This window comes from Trachemys scripta, chromosome 9, assembly GCF_013100865.1.
Source record: "Trachemys scripta elegans isolate TJP31775 chromosome 9, CAS_Tse_1.0, whole genome shotgun sequence".
NCBI classification, from domain to species: Eukaryota; Metazoa; Chordata; order Testudines; family Emydidae; genus Trachemys; species Trachemys scripta.
The window spans coordinates 10813541-10838457 of record NC_048306.1 but is presented as its reverse complement, the minus strand read 5'-3'; the positions used below and the strand labels follow the sequence as shown (position 1 = coordinate 10838457).

General features: G+C 39.3%; 1 protein-coding gene across 1 annotated transcript in view; it reads right to left on the bottom strand.

The window, feature by feature from the left end:
- The window catches only part of MTM1 (myotubularin 1), a 55125-nt gene that overhangs the window by 7792 nt on the left and 22416 nt on the right, over positions 1-24917 (bottom strand). The window contains exons 7-12 of the mRNA XM_034781492.1: positions 15654-15737; positions 13745-13894; positions 11724-11912; positions 4038-4223; positions 2472-2678; positions 6-98 (exon numbers count right to left, since the gene is read on the bottom strand). Coding sequence (XP_034637383.1) covers positions 6-98; positions 2472-2678; positions 4038-4223; positions 11724-11912; positions 13745-13894; positions 15654-15737 — 909 coding nt within the window. The remainder of the gene's footprint in view (positions 1-5; positions 99-2471; positions 2679-4037; positions 4224-11723; positions 11913-13744; positions 13895-15653; positions 15738-24917) is intronic.

Sequence of the window (24917 nt, the reverse complement as noted above, 5' to 3'; positions counted from 1 at the left end):
CTTACCTGCTTAGACATTTGCCACACACAATCAACAAACTGGAGAAAGATAGGTGATCTATCAGCATCAGCATGGTTTTTATCACCATGGCCTATTCTCTGAAATGAAACAAAGCAAGTTCGACATTACTCACAACTGGTTTTGGTGTATATCTTATGTCTATTTTGGTGTGAGAGATGCTTCATAAATGCCAAAAGACGCATGAAAAACACATTTGATCTACATATTACAATGAGGTGGTTAATACTCTATTGTCCACCCTTCTGACTTTAGCGATATAATTTTACATATTAACATTTCAGAACACTTAAAGATTTGAAAGATTCTGAAGTGCAAATAACTTCTGCTGGAATCAATGGGAGTTTCTTGATTAAGGGTTGCAAGATTCAGCATTGAAATCAACCCTCCAAAGCAAGGGCATCTTCAGCACCCGTAATCCTGTGCATAAAGCACTATGCAAAACATGACTCAGGTGGCAAGAACTCCATCTACTTGCACTAGTTTTTTATCTTCATTTAAGTTTGAAACAATATGACATACTTACCCAGCTCAATCATTTACGCTAAATTCATGCTACTGTTGCTGTTTCAAGTCCCGAGTTTCTTTTGAACATGCTGTAAATGTATGAAATCAATTTCTACCAACAAATTCTAGGAGATAGAATATCTCCATTTAAAAAGAAAACATTTTCTCAGAGATGGAAATCAAGTTTATGCTCCTTTGTCCTTTCCCTTCATGTTCTCTCAGAGAGATAAGTAGCAGCTGTTGTATAGTTTGTCATATTCAAGAATCTTTCTTTCCCAAAATCTAGCAGTATATTTTTTTCTAACTTTCTAAAGTTCTAAGCTGAAGCAATGTTGGTCCACTGTCAGATGATCCCTCAAAAAAGACAATTCACTTGTGCTACTGTTTTACTACAACTGATGAACTAAAACATCTACAGCATACCTCTAGCCTTGCCGATAAGAGATTCTAAAGAATGTAACTTCATGCACAAGGTAACTTTGGTAACAGAGTATGTGCTGCCAGCAGGATGTGAAAACAGCTAGCAGAAGCCAGCAGTATCCCCAATAAGAGGATGGGTTTACCTGAAAGTCTGCCTTTGAGGGGAAAATTAGGTCCACTTTGTAGGGACTGATGAAGGTGTGATGTGAAGTGAAGAGTAGGTAGGGGCCCTGCAGATATCAGAGGAAGTGGCCTCCTCTCTCTCCCTGCTTAAGTAGCAGAAAAAGACCCTGGCAAAGCATCTTTTCACTGTGAGAGAAGGGGGTTTACCCTGCTGTCAATACAGGATTTCAGCCAGCCACTAATGGTGGCCTTAGAGGTTGTCAATCCTTGCACTGGACCATGAAAACAGTCTGGCTTTTTGAATATCAGTCCTGTGCAACTAAAAGCTGGATAGCTCGTCCCTTTACAGTCTGAGAGTAGTATGTCTGTTTGAAAGGAGAGGAAGAGTTTAGGTAAAAGTTGGAGAAAACCATGTAGAGGTATATGATCACTCTGGAAAAGTACTCCTGAGGCAAATGAAAAACTATCAATTTGTCTGAAAAGAAATGGAAGGTATTGGTAGCAAAGATTAATAACGAAGGAGCTTAGTTCTTCAAAACTACAAGCTGGGGAAAGGACAACTAAAAGCCCAATTCTGATTAAATCATGAGGTGCAACACATAAGGGCTTAAAGAGACAATGACACAAACTTGGGAAGATAAAAGACAGGTCTTACTGAGAGAGAATGGCTCTGAAGATGAGCCTCATGTGAGAAAAGCCCTTGAAAAGTTTGTAAGTATAGAGGTGGAGCCTTAGGGATTCCCTCTCACCTCAAAAGACTGTAGAAGGAGAGAGCTGGACTTGGTGTTATGGCATAGCAGTACTTAAGTCCTATGTTGAAACCTGTTCTAACAAATTCTAGGACATGCTGGAAGAAGCTCTCTCTCAGCACATCACCTAGAAAAGGATGTCCAGATTCTTCCATCTGTGTGTCTCATTATGATCAGTCAGAGAAAAGCCAAGAAAAACTGCTGGAGTGAGAAAGCGGAATTTATGTTCCATGTTTCCAGTATTCTTTGCTCCTTCCTGGAGGCATATGGAAAGCTTTCACTATCCTCCTTACTGATGCCTGCTAAATGGCACCATAACATTAGCTGTTCTGCATTTCCAGCAGGATGCAAAAATGGAAGACAAAGAAAATGAATTTTACAAAAATGAAATAAATGCTATGGACTAGCTTCAAGTCTAGGCAAGACTGATCATTCTGCTCAAATTTATTTTTCTTCATCACTTTAGACAGACTGAGTAAAGAGCAGATGAAAACTTGACATGCTGATCAACTGAAAAGTTGAACATATTTATTAGAACTTTCATAGCATGCAAGTTTCAATACAAGCATCTAAAAATCTTCCTTGTTTTAGAATTTACAATGTACATAAAAAACGTTAAAACAGTTCCTTTCAATAATTTTCTCTAATTCTTACCGATGCAAATTTGTGTCCAAAGCTTATCCACTCCTTTTGTACCAGAACTTCAAAACCCACAATTGTTCTGTAGTAGCTGTCTAACATCAACATGGCTAGAGAAGTTAATTGTGCTGTTCGGTCCCAACCATCACTACAGTGTACCAACACTGAGCTCTTCCCTGAAGACACCTTGTCTGCCACTTGAATAGCTCCTGTCAAGACAAGCTGACAACAACGTATGGATATCAGACAATTCAGAAGGTTAGTGTTATCATTCCAGCAAAAATGATTGATTTCTTACAGTTTTAATTAAGACTTGGGGAAGAACACCTGTATGTAACTTAAATTGATCAGATTTTTCTGGGAGTTCAGCAAGCAATTTGCAATTTCTACTATAAAAAAAAATGAAGACCCAAACTATACAAGATAGGGTTTACTAAGAAAAAGAGAACCAAACTCATCATCTCACAGCAACTTCTCAAAAATGGGATAGAAAATGGTGTCTTTACCATACTGAGAAACATAAAAGCTTTTTAAAAATAGGATTACCACAAGAAGTACCTGTGTTAAAAATTACACATTCCATTTAGTTCCTTTTGAGTTAAAGATTTGAGACAGATGCTATTGCTAAAAATAAAGCCTGTTTTATATCCTTTTCTTGTGTTTATTTTTGCAACCATTCATTTAAAATGGAAATCCTAAGTAAACAGTAGTTATTACAGCAGGGCATACATTATAAAAATGCAGAAATGTTAGGGGTACAAGCCAAAAAGCCAACTGACAAAATATACTGCTAAAAACATTTTTATGACCATTAATGCATACTTTAAAATATTTTATTTCAATTACAAAGTGGAGCAACACAGCTTGTTTGCAAAGAAAATGAAGTTCAAAAATTCATGTAATAAACAAACATTGCTAAACTAAAACTTGTATGTTTTGTAACTTGCAGTTTACTTAAACATGCTGTAAAATAGTTTAATTTTCTGTGTTCATGTGTTATTGCAACTCAAGAGTCTTTATTTTACACTCATTTATTAATTTAATCTTAACACTGTCTTGAACACTCAATTATTAACTCTCTTTTCTCCCCCCAAAAGCAAGGTATGTCAATATTTAAAATGATAAATGTCTCTTACTGTTAATAAATAGGGATATTACCATAATATATTCTTAAGACTAGTACAATCTAGACAGAGCTATTGGATATTAACACATCTATACCTGAACAATTTTACAGCCTGACTAGTCAAAAGGTACTCCACTTTGTGTAGAGTAGATAAATGCTGCCTCTTACTTAAAAGAATTCTTTTGGAAAATAGCATCTGTAATAAAGAGAACAAGTCTGATATTTACAGAAGTCCTACCTTAACAGCCAACTCTTTATACAGTTTCCAACAAGCAAAACAATAAGACATTTTCAAGGTCACCCAATTCCAGAAGAGCAATAACTAAGATTCTTCAGTAATCACACAAATTACAAAGCAAATTAACGTAGGTTTTTTTTTTGTTGTAAAATAAAAGGCATGTAAGATAAGTGAAAATCCAATCCCTATAGAATATTATTTTGTGCTACAAACTCACCTTGATATGTTCTAACCAGTGAGTTGACTCCAAACTAGATAGCCAGTGAGATTCTTCTACATTAGGATAAACAATGTCCTTCAACTTCTTTAAAGATTCCCTCATGACATGAATATTATGAATATCTAGGAAGAAGAGTTCTGCATTGGGATATGCATCATCCCCTTCATATCCTCCCCCAGTGGCCTAAAAAACAAAAACAGATTTGAAATATACTTTTAGTTGTCATTTAAACTCTTCTGAAATACTTTAATAAAGATGGAAGGGATTAAACTTTCTTTAGGACACCCTGTCACATTACCAAGTCAATTATTTATGAGGAAGTCCACCTATATAGCCCAACTAAATTATTAAATATATTTTTAAAAAGCTTTATTTCACCTCAATACAAATTTCATCATGAAGAAAATAGTAGAAAATACAAATCCAAGGTAGCTTGCTTTGTGCCTGGGTATGCCCAATACATTTTTTTGGTAAAAGGTCTGACAAAGTTCAAATCTGTCCACCAATCTAGTTCTCTTTCTGGAACCCTCATGAGTTGCTGCTGCTGTTGCTGCCGCCTTGTCTTAGATAAACATATCAGGCCATGAAGTTAGAGAATGATTTTGGCAACTCTTACAGGGTCCTTTGTAAGGGCTTGATCCAGGTGTCAAATCTGAAGAGCATCACTTTCCTTACATTACATTCAGAAGCATGGGTCTCTCCCAACACAACTTGCAGACTGAATGTATCTTGTTTCTATCTCTGTTGATTTTCATTCTTGCAACATGCCCTGTCCTCCAGCTCATGATAGTGGATGTTACTTTCCAAGATGCTCTGATATTGATCAGCGGATCTTGTAACTTCAACTATTTATTTCAGCTAATATTTTCCTTAATAGGGCGTCAATATACTTGACCGTTGTCATTCCTACCTGAATTTCCCATCTTCCAACTTTGGCAAGATTATCAGCTACCACACTCCTGCATATACAAACATGCGATGAAATCCATGGAAAAGTCAATTTATTGCTTTGCTTTTTGATTCTTCTTATGAACTGAATTGATGAAAGTGTTCTGGTTTCTTTGAAAGAAACCGAGGATTGTTGCCTGCAAGTCAACAAACATCACAACATCCGCCTCTATTTCTGCTCTGCACTTGCAGTGCAATGAGAATAGCTTTCATTTCAGCCATATAATTTGAGCAGATATACCCCAAACGAATGCTCTCTTTCCTGTACTCTCTATTAGGCCTCTGGATACAGACACCACAATCACCATTATTGAAAAAGGTGTCTAACAAATCATCAGCGTACAGATGAATCTGTTTTGCCCTGTGACTGATGCCGTTGGATGGTCTATTCTACAATCTTCCTTAGGTTACCCAAGCCTGCGTGCTCCTTCAAGCAAGGTTCCAAAAGGAGAGGCATTTACTAAAGCAAAGAGGTTCATGTGGAGGAATTACTGGCTATATAAGCTTCCTCACACATTTCCCCCTTCCACCATCATCAAATGCTTCCACTTCTTCCATTGCCCTTATGAATCTTTCAAAACAAGACAATTGTTTCAGCCTTGATTTGGTTTTCCAGTTCCTAAACAGTGATGATATTCAGGTTCTCTATTTTCATAATTGCCAAAATTAAGAAGTGAAACAAAACAGTTATAATAATGTTGGCTAAAAGAGCTAAATTTTGTGGAGGTGGGTCCCAGAATCCATGTACTGGATTAAACTAGCTAGACAAGCAAAAATGGAACAAGCACTATCTCAGATAGGATCCAGGCTGCTTTGAAGACAAATGGGTATGCCCCTGGACTTACTTACTCACTTACTATATGTATGTATATTTTCTCTCTCACACACACACACACACACACACACACACACACACACACACACACACACGTAATGGTGGTAAATAGCCTTCCCTTGACCAGACACCAACTACCTTAAAAAAAAAAAAAAAAGGTAATTTTTATTAAGGTATCCTGCTGTCTAACCATGTTGGTTTGTTTGTTTTAATTCCTGAATATTATTTCTACTAGCTAAACAAATTTATGATTTAAGTATGGTGGAAACGGATTTAAAATGAGTAGCGCTCAGATGGACTAGAAGATAAAAATTAAAATGTAAGTACATTCCACAAAGGAGGAATATCTCAATCTTCTGATTATTCTTAGTACACTGGCTGATCAATGGCAGAAATGAAATGAGCAATTATTTATTCACCACATTTCTATATTAACTAGACAGGAGTTTAATCAAGAGGAACGGACAGTTTTTTCCTTTTTCCATATTACAAACTTTCATTAATGCAAGCACAGGTTTACCCATATTAGCACCAAGAGTCTAAAAGCTTGCTATATTTCAGTGTCCTGTTTATTTGCTCCTAGAATTAATAAAGTTTAAATAATAAAATTCTCTGTAGCAGGAGAGGCCAAACTTACTGGCCCTCTGAGCCGCATACGACAATCTTCAGAAGTTTGAGAGCCAGGGCACATCAGTCCGGAGCCGGGGCTCGGGCTTCAGCCACATGCCTGCTGAAGCCCTGAGCCCCGGCAGGTGCGTCCCGCAGAGCTGAAGCTCCTACAGCCCCCTCCCCACTGGACAGAAGGCCCTACCCCATCACTCCACTGCAAGGCAGTGGTCCTGAGCTCCCAGTCTGGTAGGTGCAGGGGGGGGTGGCATGGGGGGCTTGCAAGCCACAGTAAAATAGCGACATGAAGCTCACGAGCCAGTTTGGCCACCCCTGCTCTATAGCTTGACCAATCATTTTGACAGAATTCAAGGATTCATCACCATGAGCTTTACTTTAAGTGAGTTTTCTATGAGCAAAGTTTCTGTTTCTACAGATTTGATATGCCTTGCAGAACACATTTTAAGATTCTTACTAAAAAGTCACTGCTATGGCTGCTCTCTCAGAAGTTCCACAAGTTCCACGGCAATGCAGCTGCAGAGGCTGATTCCCGCTTGGTATTTGAGGGTGTGAGGAAGGACAAAAATACACTCCCCCTACAAGTCATGCTAAGAGACTAGGCTTTCCAAGCTGTCTGAAATCATGTTTCCCACAGACAGTAAAAATTCAACCCAACCCTCTAAACTATATTGAGGAATGAGTACATGCATAGTCCACTACCACTGCCACAGGGTGGTGCTTTCTCAGTGGGTCAGAGCTGCCATCCTGCCCCTAAAATGAGAGGTGTTTATATAAATTTTAGTCCCTTTTATTAGTCTTTATCCATCCTGGAGTAAGGAACGATTGTTACTTTAGCTCTAGGGCTTCAGTAATTCCTACTGGCTGTGTGGTCTTCGGGTGTGGATGAAAAACAATATACAAAGCCCAGGGAATAAGCTCAAAATCTTGTACATAAAAGTTATCCAAGGCAAATCTAGAACTCTCCATTTTGTAGCTTCTTTTACTCTACAGGCCAACCCTTTGCACTGTATAGGTCAATGTTCCTCAGACCCAGCAAATGCACCCTTCCACTCCTTCTACAGCTTAGAAGATTGAAAATACTTTTACTCAAGGGGGAATTCTGCACCACTGCGCATGCACAGAATTCATGTCCCTGTAGATTTTTTTTTTTTTTTCACAGCAGAAAATACATTCTGCCGGAAAGGCGCGGCAGTTACGCCTTTCGCCCACCAGGGGCTGCTGTGGTACCAGAACAAAGGGCAGCCAACTCACTAGGCATAGCAGTCTGCAGCCGATAGGGAGAAGAAGGTACGTTCCTCACAGTGCCCCGCCCACGGTGCCAGGTGAGGAGGCACGGGTTATGGGGAGTTGGGGGGAGACAGACAGAGGGTGGCACATGGAGATGCTGGGGGGTTACACAGACTGGGATTCATAGAATCAAAGGACTGGAAGGGAGCTTGAGAGGTCAAGTCCAGTTCCCTGCACTCAAGGCAGGACTAAGTATTACCTTAGACCACCCCTGACAGGTGTTTGTCTAACCTGCTCTTAAAAATCCCCAATGATGGAGATTCCACAACCTCCTTAGGCAATTTATTCTAGCGCTTAACCACCCTGACAGGAAATTTTTCCTACTGCCAACCTAAACCATCCTTGTTGTAATTTAAGCCCATTGCTTCTTGTCTTATCCTCAGATGTTAAAGAGAACAATTTTTCTTCCTCCTCCTTGTAACAACCTTTTATGCACTCGAAAACCTGTTGTGTCCCCCCACAGTCTTCTCTTCTCCAGACTAAACAAACCCAATTTTTTCAATCTTTCCTCATAGGTCATGTTTTCTAGACCATTAATCATTTTTGTTGCTCTTCTCTGGACTTTCTCCAATTGTCCACATCTTTCCTGAAATGTGGCACCCAGAACCAGACACAATACTCCAGTTAAGGCCTAATCAGCATGGAGTAGAGCAGAAAAAATTACTTTTTATCTTGCTTATAACACTCCTGCTAAGACATCCCATAATCATGTTTGCTTTTTTTTTTTTTTTTTTTTAAAAACAGTATTACACTGTTGACTCATATTTAGCTTGTGATCCACTATGAGACCCAGGTCCCTTTACGCAGTACTCCTTCATAGGCAGTCTTTTCCCAGTTTGTATGTGTGCAACTGATTGTTCTATCCTAAGCGGAGTATTTTGAATTTGTCCTTATTGATTTTCATCCTATTTACCCCTCAGACCATTTCTATAGTTTGTCCAGATAATTTTGAATTTTAATCCTATCCTCCCCAAAGCACTTGCAACCTCCCCCAGCTTGGTATCGACCAGAAACTTTGTGTATTCTCTATGCCAGCAGCCAGCACGTCCTTTGGCCCGTGACGCTTCCAGCAGCTCCCATTGGCCTGGAGCAGGCAACCACGGCCACTGGGAGGTAAACAAATCGGTCCGGCCAGGGGCTTTCCCTGCACAAGCGGCGGAACAAGTTGGGGAACCACTGCTCTATGCCATTATCTAAATAATTGATGAAGATATTGAGCAGAACCGGACCAGAACTGATCCCTGCGAGATCCCACTTGATATGCCCTTCCAGCTTGACTGTGAGCCACTGAAAACTACTCTCTGGGAACAGTTTTCCAACCAGTTATGCACCCACCTTGTAGTAGCTCCATCTAGCTTGTATTATATTCAGAAGGGCTGTGGAGGAGGAGAAGAAAGGCTGGGGCAGGGGTTGGGGTGTGAGGATGCAGGGGAACAGGGTGAGGGGTGCAGGGATACACGGGGGGGGTTGAGTGGGGGTGCAGGGACACATGGTACAGGGGAAAATGTACCTGACTGAATGGGAAAGGCTATGGGTCAGCCAGAGTCTGCATGGGTAAGGCTTCCCAACACCCTAAAAATCTCTCCCCAACCGCCCTGAAACTGTTCCATATTTCTCCCACCCACACCCCACAACACTGCAGGTTCAGTCCCAGGCTCCTTCCCAACAATTACTTCCCTCTCCCTCAGCGCCTCCATTACCCTGACTCCCCCAAGCCTTTGCACTGCTTCTGAGGTGTGCTGGAAATATGCTTCTGTATTGTAAAATTAATTATTACCCAAAGTTAGGGTTACCATCCGTCCGTATTTCCCCGGACATGTCCAGCTTTTGTGTCTCTAAATAGCCGTCCGGGAGGAATTGGTAACAAGGTTAAAATGTCCGGGTTTTTTTTTCCTCTCTCGCCTCCCTCCCTCCCTTCCATGCAGAGTGCGGTTGCTGATTGGGCAGCTGGACCGACTGAGCCGCTCCCATTAGCCTCCAGCAGCCAGAGCCCTCCCCTGCTCCCCCCCCCTCGTCTGCAGCCCTGTGTAACACACAAACCAACCCACCAGACAGCGTGTTTTGCCTACATGTGGAGCCAGAATGGTAAGGAGAGTCCGGGGGTGGAGGGGAGTGTTGGATGGGTCCCCGGCCTCCACCTGCCACCCCCCTTCCGCACGTCCCTCCCCCCCACCCAGTGGGGCTCCTGCCTCTCCCTTGCCTGCTTGTACTGCCAGAGCCGGCAGCGACTGCTGTCTGCTGCCCCCAGGTCCTAGCGTCCCCCATCCACTAATGGGAAGACAGGCTGCCCTTACCCTGCCCTTCCACCCTAGCCCTGAGCCTCTCCAACGCCCCAAACCCCTCAGCCCCAGCCCTCATCCCCCCACACCTTAATCCTCTGCCCCAGCCCTGAGCCCTCTCCTGCATCATGAACCCCTCATCCTCAGACCCACAGCCCTCACCCCTGCATCCCCTCCTATCCCCAAACTCCCTCCCCCTTCCCACACACCCCCTCCTGCCCTCAAACTGCCTCCCAAAGCCTGCACCCCATCCCTTTGCACCGCCTCCCACCCCCAAACTCCATCCCAGAGCTTGCACCCCTCACCCCCTCCTGCACACCCACCCCCTGCCCCAGCCTGGAGCCTGCACCCAGCACCCAAACTCTATCCCAGAGCCTGCACCCTAATCCCCAGCCCAGGACCTGCACCCCAGACCTCCTCTCCCCACCCAAGTCCCCTTCCAGAGCCTTAGGCAGGTGGGGGGGGGGGGCGCGTTCTGGGCACCACCAAAATTTCTACAACCCTGCCACCCATGCGAGTGGATAAGGGTCAGGACAGTCAGGGGACAAGAAGCGGGGGGGTTGGGGTTCTGAGGGGGGCAGTCAGGGGGCAGGACTCCCACTCCCCCCGTGTCCTCTTTTTTGATTGTGGAAATATGGTAACCCTACTCAAAGTTATATATTAATATGCCTAGTAAGTAATCTATTTGTCAAAAAACACTTCCTGAATGATTTTTGTTGTCTGTATTGTTACAGACATACTTGTTGCTGGAGATTTTGAAATAAATTACCAAAATAATTGAAACTGGCATGATGATATCGGGTTATTTTGACAAATAAAATAAGCAGAATTTTGCAGAACTTTAAAATATTGTGCACAGAATTTTTAATTTTTTGGTGCAGAATTCCCCCAGGAGCAATAAGTAGGATTGATTACTCCTACTTAACAAAATATGTTTTAAAAGAACAATCAGATGACAAAACATTTAGAACATTTTTCTGAAAAAGCTGAAAAGTTGTACAGGAAAATTACAATAAAAGAAATGTGTGTGTTTAAGATTTGGCCATAATCCTTCTTTGAATTAAGTCCAAAAAATTTAAATCACTTTTGTAAGAAATGGCATTCTTTCCACAAGGAAAGCCACAAGAATATTACATGGCTGTAACAAAGAGATAATGTTTTGGTCACCCACTAAAATTAAGTGTGCTGCATAAAATGTTATTTGTGGACTAAAATGCAGCCATTTGAACCAAAGCCTTAAAACACAACCAATCAGATTGAAATCTAGCTAAACTGTCTGTGATAAAGTACATTCCATACACTTCAGAGAAAAAATTAAAACCATATTTCCTTTTTAAGAAGCTATTCCATATTACCAGCAAGTGGCCTACAAAAGCTTTTTTGTATGTTTTTTATGTTTTTGAGTTACAGCAGTGCAAAAACATTTTGGAGAGTTCATTTTTTATCCTACTTTTAGAACTCTGAAGCAGCCCAACAAATACATTATACGTATTTGCTACAGGTTTCCAAGTTCCTCCACTTCTGTGAGGACTGTAGTGTAGTGTGGTACTACTCGTACTTTGATGACATTTTATTTTAAACTACCAACAGTTAAAATCTTTTTTTTTAAAAGCAACTTTCTAAAAACCTCTTTACAGTTAGAAACAGCAAACTTATGACACAATTGCTTTTAGTTTCAAAAACAGGATTGTTAAAACATCTACTTACCTTGTTAGCTACTGCATTTACACTGGGTCTTGCATCATAGATAGTCAGTTTTGAGATCTGTCCATTAGCATCCCTGATAATATCAAGATACTTTTCGTCATCTTTATTTCTTTTCCCACTCATACCAACAAGAGGCTGACTGGAGCGCATAACAACAGCTTGGTTTTCTGGATGAATCCATGACAGCACCTAATTACATGCCATAAAATGTTAGCAAGCAATATACTCTGAGAATCACAAGTTAAAGCATCAAAGTTATGTTCTTTACAACCAGTTAATGGGAAGGTTAAAATATTTAGACCTTGCTAAATTGGAAGAAATTAAAAAGTTAAGTGTATATTTTGTCTTAAGTTAGGCGTTATCAGCTACTATTTCTAGTAAAAGATCATTGCACAAGAACTACTGGCATGTAAAGAGTTTATTCTCTTCTTGTATATGTAACGCCTATTTAGGTCTCCTGAAATTATATGCACAAATACAAGGCCAAGTGTATTCTGTAACTTCAGAATTCATCTCTTTAATCTCATCTTTTGTTAAATTCTTATGGTTGCGTAAATGGTTTTGAAAATGCAAACTGAGCATAAACTAATGCAGAAATGCCTGCCTGAATTAGCAAAGAGGCTGAAACAATAATTCAGAGGTGTGAACAGATCCCATACATTTCAGTTAGAGGCCCCAGGATTCGGCAACTACACAGTCTAGCATTTTTCCATCATGTCACTTAATTCAGCATTTTTGCTCCATCTAGGTGCCTGAAATTTTGTTTTCTCTCCCTGCCGCTTGCTTTCCAGATCTCCCTACAATGGGAAGTTAATTTGAGCACAGTTTGTTCTCTCCCGTCAATGTTCCACTAAATCAGGGAATGGAAGGGGAAAAAACGAGGTAGCCCAGCTTTCCACTCTATGAGAAAGAAGTCTGAGGAACCAGGGAGATGAGCCTCTGAAACTGGCTACAATTTATCCATTGTCCCTGGCACACAGAACAAGAAGAAGATTCTGAGCACCTGCGAGAACCTGGGGGTGGAGCCAGGCCACCTTGTGAGCATCCTCAAAAACAATCACTGTTGAAAATAATCCTTAATGAAGATTACATCAACGAGCCATAGTTGTCAATTTTTGTGAGGGGATGGGAATGCATGGTCATTTCATGGTGATAGAATAAGTTCATGCTGCAGAAGAATTTGATCCCATTGTGCAGGCGTATACAGGACCTAGCAAGATTTAGATGAGATTAGCCTGGTTACAAAAAGAACTAACAGTAAATCCATTAGGTAACCTTAATCATGTCACTAGATTTGATCTAGCACATTTTTTTGTACATGATCATATGAGTGCACCTTTAAACAAACAGTGAAAGTAAAAACCAAAAACAAACAGAAATCAGTCAAAATGGTGTATACTGAACTAGAATTTTTAGTGTGTTTATATTTGGCTGTAATTTGTTACTCTGTAGTTTCTATTCTAAAGTAAAAAGTTCTTCTAGGACTACCTAAAATTTATTTTAATTGTATTGTCTAAGTTAAAAATATTTCTTCCAAGCTATCAAAAAAAAAAAAAAAAAAAAAAAAAGCTGGCAACTCGGTAAAAGGATACTATGTAGGAGGTCTGGCTCTATGAATGACCTTCAGATTTGTGTTCGACTGCCAGGTGGTTTGCATGCATATGAGAAGGATAACATTTGTTATCAATTCTTAAGTGCATCCAACAATAGTCAGCCCACAAAGTAGTACAGATGGTGGCCTGAGGCTCAGGCTCTGTCAACAAAAGGGAATGTGCAACAGTGGCAGTTATTACTAGGAAAGGGAAATGAGAACAGCAAAATGGGGATGGGAGATATTTTTGTAGGGGAACCAGGAACAGGGCTTGGCAGTCACAGTAGTTTAAAGCAGTAAAATCGATTTAAGTTACTTGGCTGCAACATAAAAAAGCCCCCTCATTTCTCAGGCCACAAGAATCATACATTTGCATGTAAACTTACAGTAATTACTCTTTAAGGCACATTCTATCACATACAGTACTTACTGGAATTCTATTTCGGGACCTAAAGGCAGCAACCTTCTTGAGATCATCATCTGTGGCATTATATGGGACTACCAAAAGTGATGGATATGTATCACATAGTCCATAATGTTCATTGATAAAAGTTACTCTCCACTGTTCATTGGGCAGTCCCTTAAAAACGAAACAGAAATAAGGTATTTTTTACTTGGTATTTTATAACTTTGCAAATTCTTCTTTATACTTATTCTTTTACATGCTATTATGGCCACTTGGTGGCAACAATCTACCAATTTACCATGGGTAACTATATTAATGATGATACGGAACAAATGGTAGCCTAGAAGATTACAGGACCACACAAGACAGGACATTGCTGATGGGTTCACAATCTTTAACAACTACAGTAGTTAAAACACGCTTGCTTGTATATGCGGTCCTTTTCACAAACTGTACTTTAACTAGACCTTCATGTAAAAACAACACTGAAATTAGGAGAAAAAATAGTTCAACAAAAAATGAAAAAACCTCCCCCCAATTTAGGGGTAGAGGAGGGAAAGAAAAGCTTTTTCCTCCCACAGAGAAAACTGCCTTTCCAGCCTGCCTGTGAAAAAAAGGTTATGAAAAAGGCACAAACCTGAAGAAAGAATTAGAGGCAAGCCCTTCCTCTCAATTTTTCTCCTTCTCATACCCTAACAAAGCTTGAGTCTTATATCTGTTTGAAGTTTGTTGAGGTTGAAGGCAGATTCCTGATTAGATTAGGAAACATAATTGCCTCTTAGCTAAACAGACTACTGATATAACAGGATGTTACTCAGGAGACTATTCCCCCAACAGCCCATCAGGGAATTCAGAGGGGCTAACAAGCTCCCCATACACTCACACACACTGAGTGGGGTTTGTGTGGGTGTTTGAATTTTTACCTTTTCTTTAGGCCTGGGCCTCTAAACCTCGGACCAAACAGATGCTGCGTGAATCTGGATACTCCTTAGCCCATCAGAAAATTACAAGGAAAAAATCCAAGAGAGTTGTTATGGCTTGTTGTGTAAACATGAATTTAAAACTTTTTAATGTACTTAGTATTTATACGATATGTCATCATGAAAATAGTTTTGGTGCTATTCTCAGATGTATTCACCTAATTAATAAACATGTCTTTTTAAATTAAGTATACCACGCCCCCTTTCCTTTGTTGCCATTACTTTTTTTCATATCGATTCAAAGTGTGAACTGATGTTCATATAAATAACCACTGTAAAAGAATGTGCAGTTTCCATAATAAGCAATTTCCTACACTTTTGGAAATGCCAGAGTGGATGGAATTTGCATATTTAGTATCCTGAACACCTCTGTTACATTCTCACTCACTCAACTTTTGAAGCAGGGCTCAAAATATCCAAAATTAGCAAGACAGACTTCCAGAGTGAAAACTTCTAGAGTTTTTAATATTATATGCTGACCAGTGCATGCAGAAAATTTCAGCTACAAAACAAAAACAAAACACCAACAGCTTTTGGAGCTGATTTATAAACTTCTGAAATGCAGGGTTTGCAATGTAAAAATCAAACGTTGTGTTATCCTATAATTCATTTTACATGCAATATAGACAATTGAGAACTCTTGTAACTCTTCAATAAGTCTATTAAATAATAATAATAGCGTGGTATAATGGTATTTATCAAGAATCTAAAAAGAAATACAGAGGCACTTTACTAAGTTTTTTTTTTTTTTTTTTTTTTAAACAGTCATGGAGGTTCCACCATATTTTGTTTTTAATCCTACTTTTTTGTCAGATCTGTTAACCTTTCTCTACTTCACAGTTTATTCTCCCCCCCAACCCACCAAAAATGGTGACAAATGACCTTGCTACTTTCTGAAATTCACATACAAAAAACAGGTCTCTATACATTTTCAGATAATGTTATTAACTCACTTGTCTCCTGTATTCAGGCATCGGATTATAAACCATCCAACCATTTTCAGCAAACTTTTCTTCATTTACAAATGCAAAAAAAGGCTATAAGAGGGAAGACAAAAGAATTAATCATAGAATTCCAACTGAAGGTAGCTACGCAAGAAAGACCCTCTCTCATCATGTCCCAAATGACTAGATCAATTTTCTGTGTTGCTACCCACATTGTATGTTAAAGTGAAAGTTGAGGTGCGACAGATGAATGTAAAACAGAACTTTTTATATTGTACTCTAGGTATTCACAAAATCTTGAATGAAACAATGTAAATTTGACAAATAAATAGAGTTTTAAAATAAATTTTTAAACAAAAAGTTTGAAAAAAAGTAATACAAAACCTGAAAATAAGGAGGGTGAAAACGGTAAGAGATGATTTTTTTTATACTTTAATCCAAGCAGATGACTCCATAAGCTATTTTAAAATTTTGTACATTCCATGTAGTTTCATATTCCACACAAAGTAAACAACTTCTTTTCTAATAATCGTCAATGATATTATTATTCAAGACATTAGATACAAACATGAAGGCGGGACAACAGATTGGGTTGTTGCTGATGTTTATAAAGTCATATAGCAACTTCAGGACAAAGGAAGCAGTTTACCTTTCAGTAGCTTTAATACCGGGTTGGAAAAGACTCCCTAATTTTTATAAAAGCTGGCTTTCTATAGGTTATGCAGCTCAATGATTCAATACAGCTAGGTTCACCTGTTTTGAGAAACATTCACACTTGTTTAGAATCCTCTTACATAGGATTCCTACAAGTAACTTCATAGTACCCTTTAACTCCTGTTTACTTCCTTGTTTTGACCACCTCCAAGTTGGTAACATGCTACATAATTCCTTGCTTTTAACAATCATTGCAATGGTGGCGTGGACTCAAAGCACCTCCGTCAATGTGAAAAGCAATGAATCTGTGGTATATCAACTACTGTTAGGCCAGCTGGAGCAAGAAACTAAGAAATGGTTTTATGGACCAAGGACAGGCAGTGAGAAAAGAAGTGTCAGGATGTTGCCTTGAGATAGCTGTAGAACAGCTGTAAGGGGAGAAGCGGGCCAGAACAATAAGGCAAGAAATCACCTTGCTACTCTTATGAAAACATTTAGAAAAGATAAACTTGATGCGGGATCATCAAGCCTCTCAGAGCTGTGCAGATCACACTTACAAGTCTAGAGCTGGACTAATCACAGCCTGACACACAGTAATTGGAACGGGGAGGGTGGCATGGGGGAGGGGAGTAGCCCTGGTAGATAAGAATCAAGATCCTGAAATTAGATTACTGCATCTCAGGAGGTTAAGGAATTCTTCACAAATGTGCCATACGTACAAGTGTGCATGGGCTTCTTCAATAAGCAAGTCCTTCCCTTGAACAGCCTGAGCTGCAATGAAGCTAGGACCTACAGCCTTCTGTTGCTTGAGGCAACCAGATATTTTTGGTGAGCTCAGGCCTGACGTGTTGCACATGTTTAAAGCAAACAGTCACTTATGAGTAAAAGATTTAAAATGGAATCCTGCAACAGGAAGAGTGGTTTTCATTTCCCTAAACACACATTCTACCTCAGACTGACAAACCATAAAAATTAGTTATTACACATACATTGTAACTGCTTGTACTATTTAAGAAAATACTGCATCTAACCCATTAGAACTGGGAACTATAACAGCTTAAGCACAACAAAATTACGATTAGATTGCGAATTAATTTGAATACCAGACAACTTGGTAAAGAAAATAGTTACACTTTCCCTCTTTATACATGGCAGCCTTCAATATGAGTAAACTTTAAATAAAATTTTGATTGAAGTTGATTGTACTAACTAATTAGGGGGCACGTCTCAAGAGTTCTACTAGAAACAGAAGTGAATATTCGAAGGTAAGCAGAAGAACTGTAAAAATAATTGAACAGAAGCGCTCAAATCACTGAAGTATGTGCACTGAACTCATAACACATGTCCATTTTAAAGGGGTAAATTATTATACACAAAACGTGATCTATCTTTCTTAAGAATCCACCCAAAGGCCTATCATAACACAGAAAAGGGTAATTTTAAACTAGAGGCTGAACAAAAATACTGGAAATGTGTAGATGCCTTAAATTGATGCCTTAAATTGATCTTTTAAAACAGGAGTTTGTTGCTTATTCGAGGTGACCCTTAAATGCAGGTTTCACTGGAAAATTAAAGCATTCCCCAGTTCCATCACTGAGAAATAAAATAAGAATGAGCTGCCAGCAATTAAATATTCCTAACGCTGATAAGTTTTCTGTTAAAATAAATCAAGAAGCTGGTGACCCAATCTAGAAGTACCCATGTTGTATGTTTCACCATCAAAATAACAAAAAATCTTTTTCAGATGTAGCATGACATAGGGAAACCCTTATTTTAATTTCAAGTTTCAAAACTAAAATGAAAAAACTGTCCGTAGAGGGGATGAATGCTTACAATGGGAAAAAAGATTTCTTTAAAGCAGGACTCTGTGCGCCCGTGTGTATTGTGTGTCATTCAGGTCTTATTTTGAAACATCTAGATATACAAATTCTAGTCTCTTTTTGTTAGAGCAACAAGATTATCTAAAATTTTAAGAGAGCAACCACAGAAGTTTAAGAACATGGTATTTAGAAATAAGTTCCCTTTAGGAGTCAAGTGAACAACTATTAACCAGGAGTTTACAAACTGAGAAGAAATCTAATTAAACAATTGATAATGTTCACCTTTCGGGACTTGTAGACTTTACTAGGTAAAGTTAGAAAAGCTAGAATATAAGCAGTCAATTGAATTGTGCCAAAAATCTGCTGTATCTCATTAAAATATATAACAGCACAACACAATTATGAAATGCAATGAAGACATGAAGCTTTATAAGAGTATGGAATGAAGGAAACATTTGGGGTTTTTCCAATATATTTAGCTGAACTATCCTCTAGGACAGGGGTCGGCAACCTTTGGCACGCAGCTTGCCAGGGTAAGAACCCTGGTGGGCCGGGCTGGTTTGTTTACCTGCCGCGTCCGCAGGTTCAGCCGATCGCGGTTCCCACTGGCCGCGGTTCGCCGTCCCAGGCCAATGGGGGCGGCAGGAAGCGGCGGCCAGCACATCCCTTGGCCTGCACCACTTCCTGCCGCCCCCATTGGCCTGGAGCAGTGACCGTAGCCAGTGGGAGCCACGATCAGCCAAACCTGCGGACGCGGCAGGTAAACAAACCGGCCCGGCCCGCCAGGGTGCTTACCCTGGCGAGCCGCGTGCCAAAGGTTGCCGGCCCCTGCTCTAGGAGGAGAATCCCAGCATGCTACATGCTTTCAAAATAAATTTTACGTCTGCTATAATATTTTTGGTAAAAGATGAAAGGATTTTAAAAGTGGAGGCCTACTGTGCTTTTGTATCCTTACACAGGAGTTGAATAAGCTATTACTAAAAAGCATATATTGTACATATATCATCCGAATTATAGGTCTGGTAACTATCAATGATCTTACTCATTAGAGAAGAAAAATGTGGTAGAGATTGCTTTAATAAGCTAAACATTCCCCCTCTGCCTTCCACTTAAGCTACTGATTATATTGTGCATTACCTTTCATCGTTACTTTGTAAGCTTACCTACCAAGAGGTAGGACTGCCAAAAAAAACAAAAAATGCTGCTGTATATATAGCAATGTCTGCTAATGTGAGATTCCCCCATCAGCTTTTTTCACTGTAGATGTAATGCCAGCTGCCCACAGCAGCAGTAATTGAGAAATCTAAGCATTTATGCCACTCTTATTTGGTTCTTAAAACAATTGACCTCAGTATTTTTAGTATGTTTTTAAATCTAAATAAAATTAAACAAGTTGTCCCTCCTTACTGAACAGCACAAAGTCAATATGTGAACCAGCCCAGCTAACTTGTACAGCCTCAAATATCACGCACAATTCAAGACAACTTACTATTCTATACAGAAGTCTCCAGTTTTTAATATATTGACATATACTAACCATTTTTTTCATTGCTACAATTCAACAACCTCCTGAGCATTAGAGTGCACTACTTGACAGAGGCTGTATTAACATCCATGACAATTTTGCTACTTCAGCAGGTACGCAAAGGACAATGTATTTTTGTGCCTTACAGCATGACAGGGTGAATTAAGGACAAAATAATACCCTAAGCTCCATATCTTATTTTTAGATTTTCTAGTTTAAATCAGGATTGTTCAAACAATTGTGTTTATATAGATATAGATATAAAAAACAGGAATTTGCTTTTCCGTGCACTGATTCATAAAAGACTAATGTCACAAGGGAAATTTTGGAACAATTTTTTTGACAAGTGGCATTACAGTTCACATCTATAAGTGCATATACACATGTGCAAATAAAAAAAATATGGTCATAGAATGTTTCCCTAACAATCTCTTAAAAAAAATTCCCTGGAAATTTTTTAAACAAATAAGCATTTCTGTGCCAAGATCCTAACAGTGAAACTAACTTAATTGATTTTCAGTGTCTCAGCACACAGAGAAATGGGGAAAAAATAACCCAAACAAGTGAATTGGATATTAGAATCTGGGATGAATAATCTAATGTGTTGTTGTTATCATACATAAAGAAACATTGTAATGTCTTAATTTTAGGCCAGTGTGCTTTCCATTACAGGAGACATGGTTCTAGGAGTCTGATATTGTGTCAATTTAGGATTTTAAAATTACATAAATTTTGTATGCATGCCAAGAGTTCCTAATAGATACATTTTATAAATTGAAAAGTAAATGAAATTCTGTAGCATGCAGTGAATTTTCCTAATAGAAATTTCCACAGATTCCTGGAGGTTCTAAGGTTTAGAAAGACTTATGTTAGATGGCCATATGGATACCACTTAGCATAACACAGACATTTAACGTTAACCTTTATATTTCACTTGACTGATCAAGCTGGTATTTTTCATCCGTCATTCAATTTAAAAAAAAAAAAAAAAAAAAAAAAGGAAAAGAAAAAGAGCCACTCTGTCTAAATGTCACCAGACAAAACATACCTGATTACGGTGTTAAAATCCAGCTCCTGTACTGTACATGCAGCTTTTAATTACTGGGTTTACAGTTTAGCTCACTCTCCTACTCTCAAAAAGGAAAAAGTGATATTAGCTGCAAAATGCAGCTTTAACACAAGTTATAAAAAATAATAAGTCTACATAGCCACCTAAAAAGACAATTTATACCTAATTTTAGGTGTCATGATTTTCATATACAATTTTAAAAAATAATTCCATAAGTACAACTAAAATTGACAACGCTAGGGCATGGAGTGGCTTATATTGTGGTAACTTCTTTAAAGTTTACTTTCATATTTACTGCTCTACTTTTTTTTTTTTTTTAAAAGCAGTTTAGTAGTTTTGAATCCTGTTCAGTTGATAATTTGTCTATCATGCATACTCCAGAATGTAGAGCAGCATGCATACAGATTTAACTGCAGCAGTATTAACAGTAAGGCCCCAATCTTGCAAAGTCCTGTGCATGACTTTACTCACATAAGTAGTTGCACTGAGGTCAAAATGACTGCTCACACATATAAAAGTTACACACGTGTTTTGCTGGATTGAAACGTAAATCTGCTTCCATATGCTGAAAATATGGCGACCTTAGAAGTCAAGTATCAGAGGGGTAGCCGTGTTAGTCTGAATCTGTAAAAAGCAACAGAGGGTCCTGTGGCACCTTTGAGACTAACAGAAGTATTGGGAGCATAAGCTTTCGTGGGTAAGAACCTTACTTCTTCAGATGCAAGTACTTACCCACGAAAGCTTATGCTCCCAATACTTCTGTTAGTCTCAAAGGTGCCACAGGACCCTCTGTTGCTGACCTTAGAAGTGTTTCACCAGCCTGATCTCACCCCTATATTTAAGGAGTACAAAAATATCCTCAGAGTGGGGTAATCTGGAGTGTTTTCTGAAACCTGATCATGTAGCCTTATTGCACAATAGTCAGGACCCAAGCTGGCTAAATGCTCTGGAACTTCTTAAAAACCTTGCCTTTGGGCGTTTTGGTACTGACAAGGCTTAATGCACCATGCAAGGGAGTATGGTGCTTCCTTGAAGTCAGTCATCCACATGAAAGCTGGCTTACAAAGCACAGCCCTTCCTTTCTCTATTTTAAAAGAGCAACCCAAGATGCATAACACAGGGATTGTAGGCACAGGAGAATGCAATATGACCTTTTGTCTTCTTCACCCTCTGTAAAATTATCTTTACCAGCTCCTCAAATAAGTTTTTTTCTGTGCAAAACAGATACTTGGAGCTTCCTTTTTAGGTCTCTTCACCGAATCTGACACCTAATGCCAAGCAGACTTAGGTCCAGAAGGAAAACAACGAGAGCATATGGAGCAGCATTTATAGTCAGCAGAAAGTGGTGCCTGATAGTCAGGCTCAATTTTTACTCTGCTACTGTAACAGTCAAAAATCAAAGAAATGTCAACAGCCTCATGTTGAGGACCGAAGACCCAAAGGTGTGAATGATAAACAAACAGTAACTTAATATAATCAAAAATTTAAAATAATTTTACTATTTATAGTAAATAATACATAAAAAGCCACAGAGACAAATAGACTTGTAATTGTTAAATTATTAAAATAAAAATGTGTTCACAACACAATGCAGGGTGCTAGTAGATGGGCAGTGCCATTAACAAGCAGAGCTCAGCATCACGGATGGATCTGTTAACCTAGCCTTTTTCTTCATCAGACTTTCTGCCTCACAGCTGTTTCCTTTCTGGCTTGATGAGTGCTGATATCAGTACTACCCACTGATTGGTACAGGAGTCGGTAGGCCTCCCTATAAGAAGTAAATTAGCTTTCTTCAAACCCCTTGCTCCAGTAGAAAACAGTGGTTATACCAATATCGTCAGCCCACAGTGCATACAGTGAGCTCTAATACCACAGTGATGGACAACCTTATAAATAATTCCAAGAACAGAAAATGAAGCAGCTGCTGGGCAGAAATTAAACATCTGAAACACACAGATTATTTCAGATTTTAAAAATATGATCTAAGTATAGGAAACTGTTCAGATGATGGGCAATATTAAGTTTGTTCTTTTGAAGCTGTTTTCATTTAAGGATTTCTCCCAGGCAAATTAGTTCTATATAGCCTGGCAAGGAAGCATTTTGTTAAGAAGCACTGCAAACAATTTAAGAGATTCACCAGAGCAAGAAAATCATGCTTTCACATGGGAAGATACCAAGTGAGGTTAGAAGATAGGTGACAACCTTAGATGCACCACAGTGATCACCCATCACACCTAACTTCTACATTTCATAGCTCTCAGGGTCCCATAGGAGAGCCCAAAATTTAGTTAGAGTCATGGGTTAGTCATGTTTTGAGCTTTTTAAAAAACAAAACAATAAAAACCTGAACCCCTCTCCTTAACTCCCTAGATAATGAATTTTTTTTTTATTGCAAAGCCATGTTCAGTCTGTCATAAATCTGTTCATGTGAGAGCCTAAAGAGGTCCAAAACATGAGACAGGGCAGAAGGCACAGTGTCCCCACTCATCACTCACTGTGATCACTGGGCTGAAACTCCCTAAATCAGTTCCCTACAGGAAGAAATCTAGCCTCCACATCAGAGCATCTCAATTATGATTCTGATAAGGCCTATCTACATGCCTGCTCTCAACCCATCCCTTAGTCACCTTACTCCCACCCTGCACTTGGACTAGACATGGTACCAACCAAAAACCATAAGGGACTCTTGCATATGCATCACAATGTAATAAGTCTTAAAATGAATAGCTTCGTTTCACATGGGCTCACTCACTCTTCCTCCGCCAGGAACCTGCCTGGCTCAGTACTGAAGTCTATATTAAGTGATCTCTGACAGATGCTTTCGACAAGATAATAAAATATTTAAGGAACAGCCAATTTGCCATGGGAGAAAACTCCTTGCAGACCCAAAAGCTGGTGGTCAACAAAACGCTGATCTTGTCAGCAAGGACCAACGAAACATGGTACTAATTACTTATGTAGCCAGAAGAAACAGGCCATTTGCCCATAATTTAAGTCTATCCTGACTATTAATGTACCATGAGAGTGCCATGGAGTAGGGTAGGAGTTATTACAGGAGAAAGTCTTTCCCGCTACCACAATGCAGGTTGGAATTGATACAGTTTTCCACTTAACAGTCTTTTATCCCAGGGGAAGCATACAAGCCCAGTGGGCAGATTGATCAGGAGCTAGGATCACAAAAACCACACACCTCCTCCTGGTGTATTCTACCTAGGCAATGGTTGGCCCAAACAGGCAATTTGAAACCCACACCAATCATGTCAGGACCTGCCAAAGCAGGAAAGTAGGGATCTACAGTAGAACCTCAGAGTTACGAACACCAGCGTTACAAACTGACCGGTCAACCACACACCTCATTTGGAACCAGAAGTACGCATGCAGGCAGCAGCAGAGACCAAAAAAACCCACAAGTACAGTACAATACTGTGTTAAATGTAAACTACTAAAAAAAAGGAAAAGTTAAAAAAAAAGATTTGACAAGGTCAGGAAACTGTTCCTGTGCTTGTTTCATTTAAATTAAGATACTTAAAAGCAGCATTTTTCTTCTGCATAGTAAAGTTTCAATGCGGTATTAAATCAATGTTCAGTTGTAAACTTTTGCAAAAAACACAACCATAACGTTTTTTTCAGAGTTACGAACAACCTCCATTCCCGAAGTGGTCATCCTGAGAGTCTACTGCACTTCCTCCACAGTGTTTCCTTTCTTTCTCCAAGGAAGGCATCCTCTGATTTTTCTTTTTTAAGACTCCCAAGATACGCAGAAGAGCATTTAGAACTTACAAAACTTAAGCAATACATTTTAAGATTTTTCTTAAAAACAAAGTTTTTTCTGATAAGTTGGCTATAAAAGCTATTCAGCAATAGCTCTTAAAGTACATCTATGAAGAGATTATGCTTAGTGGAGTTTAGCCAAACATACTCTTTATTACTCAGGTTCAACAGCTTGCTTTAAGTGCCACCTATAAAATTGTATCGCATGACAAATAAAAGTGAAAACAGCTAGTTTGCTAACATTATTACAGTACTTCAAAAATATCCATGGCAACAGACCGATGACAAATGTAAGGCACTTGCTTAAAGAATAGCAGCTCAAAAACATGTGCAATGGATGGCTATGCCTATGGCTAACCTTGGAGCATTAAACTAAAACTGAGCTGCAAAACACAACTATGTACCTAAACCCCCTAAAAGTCCCAAATGACCAA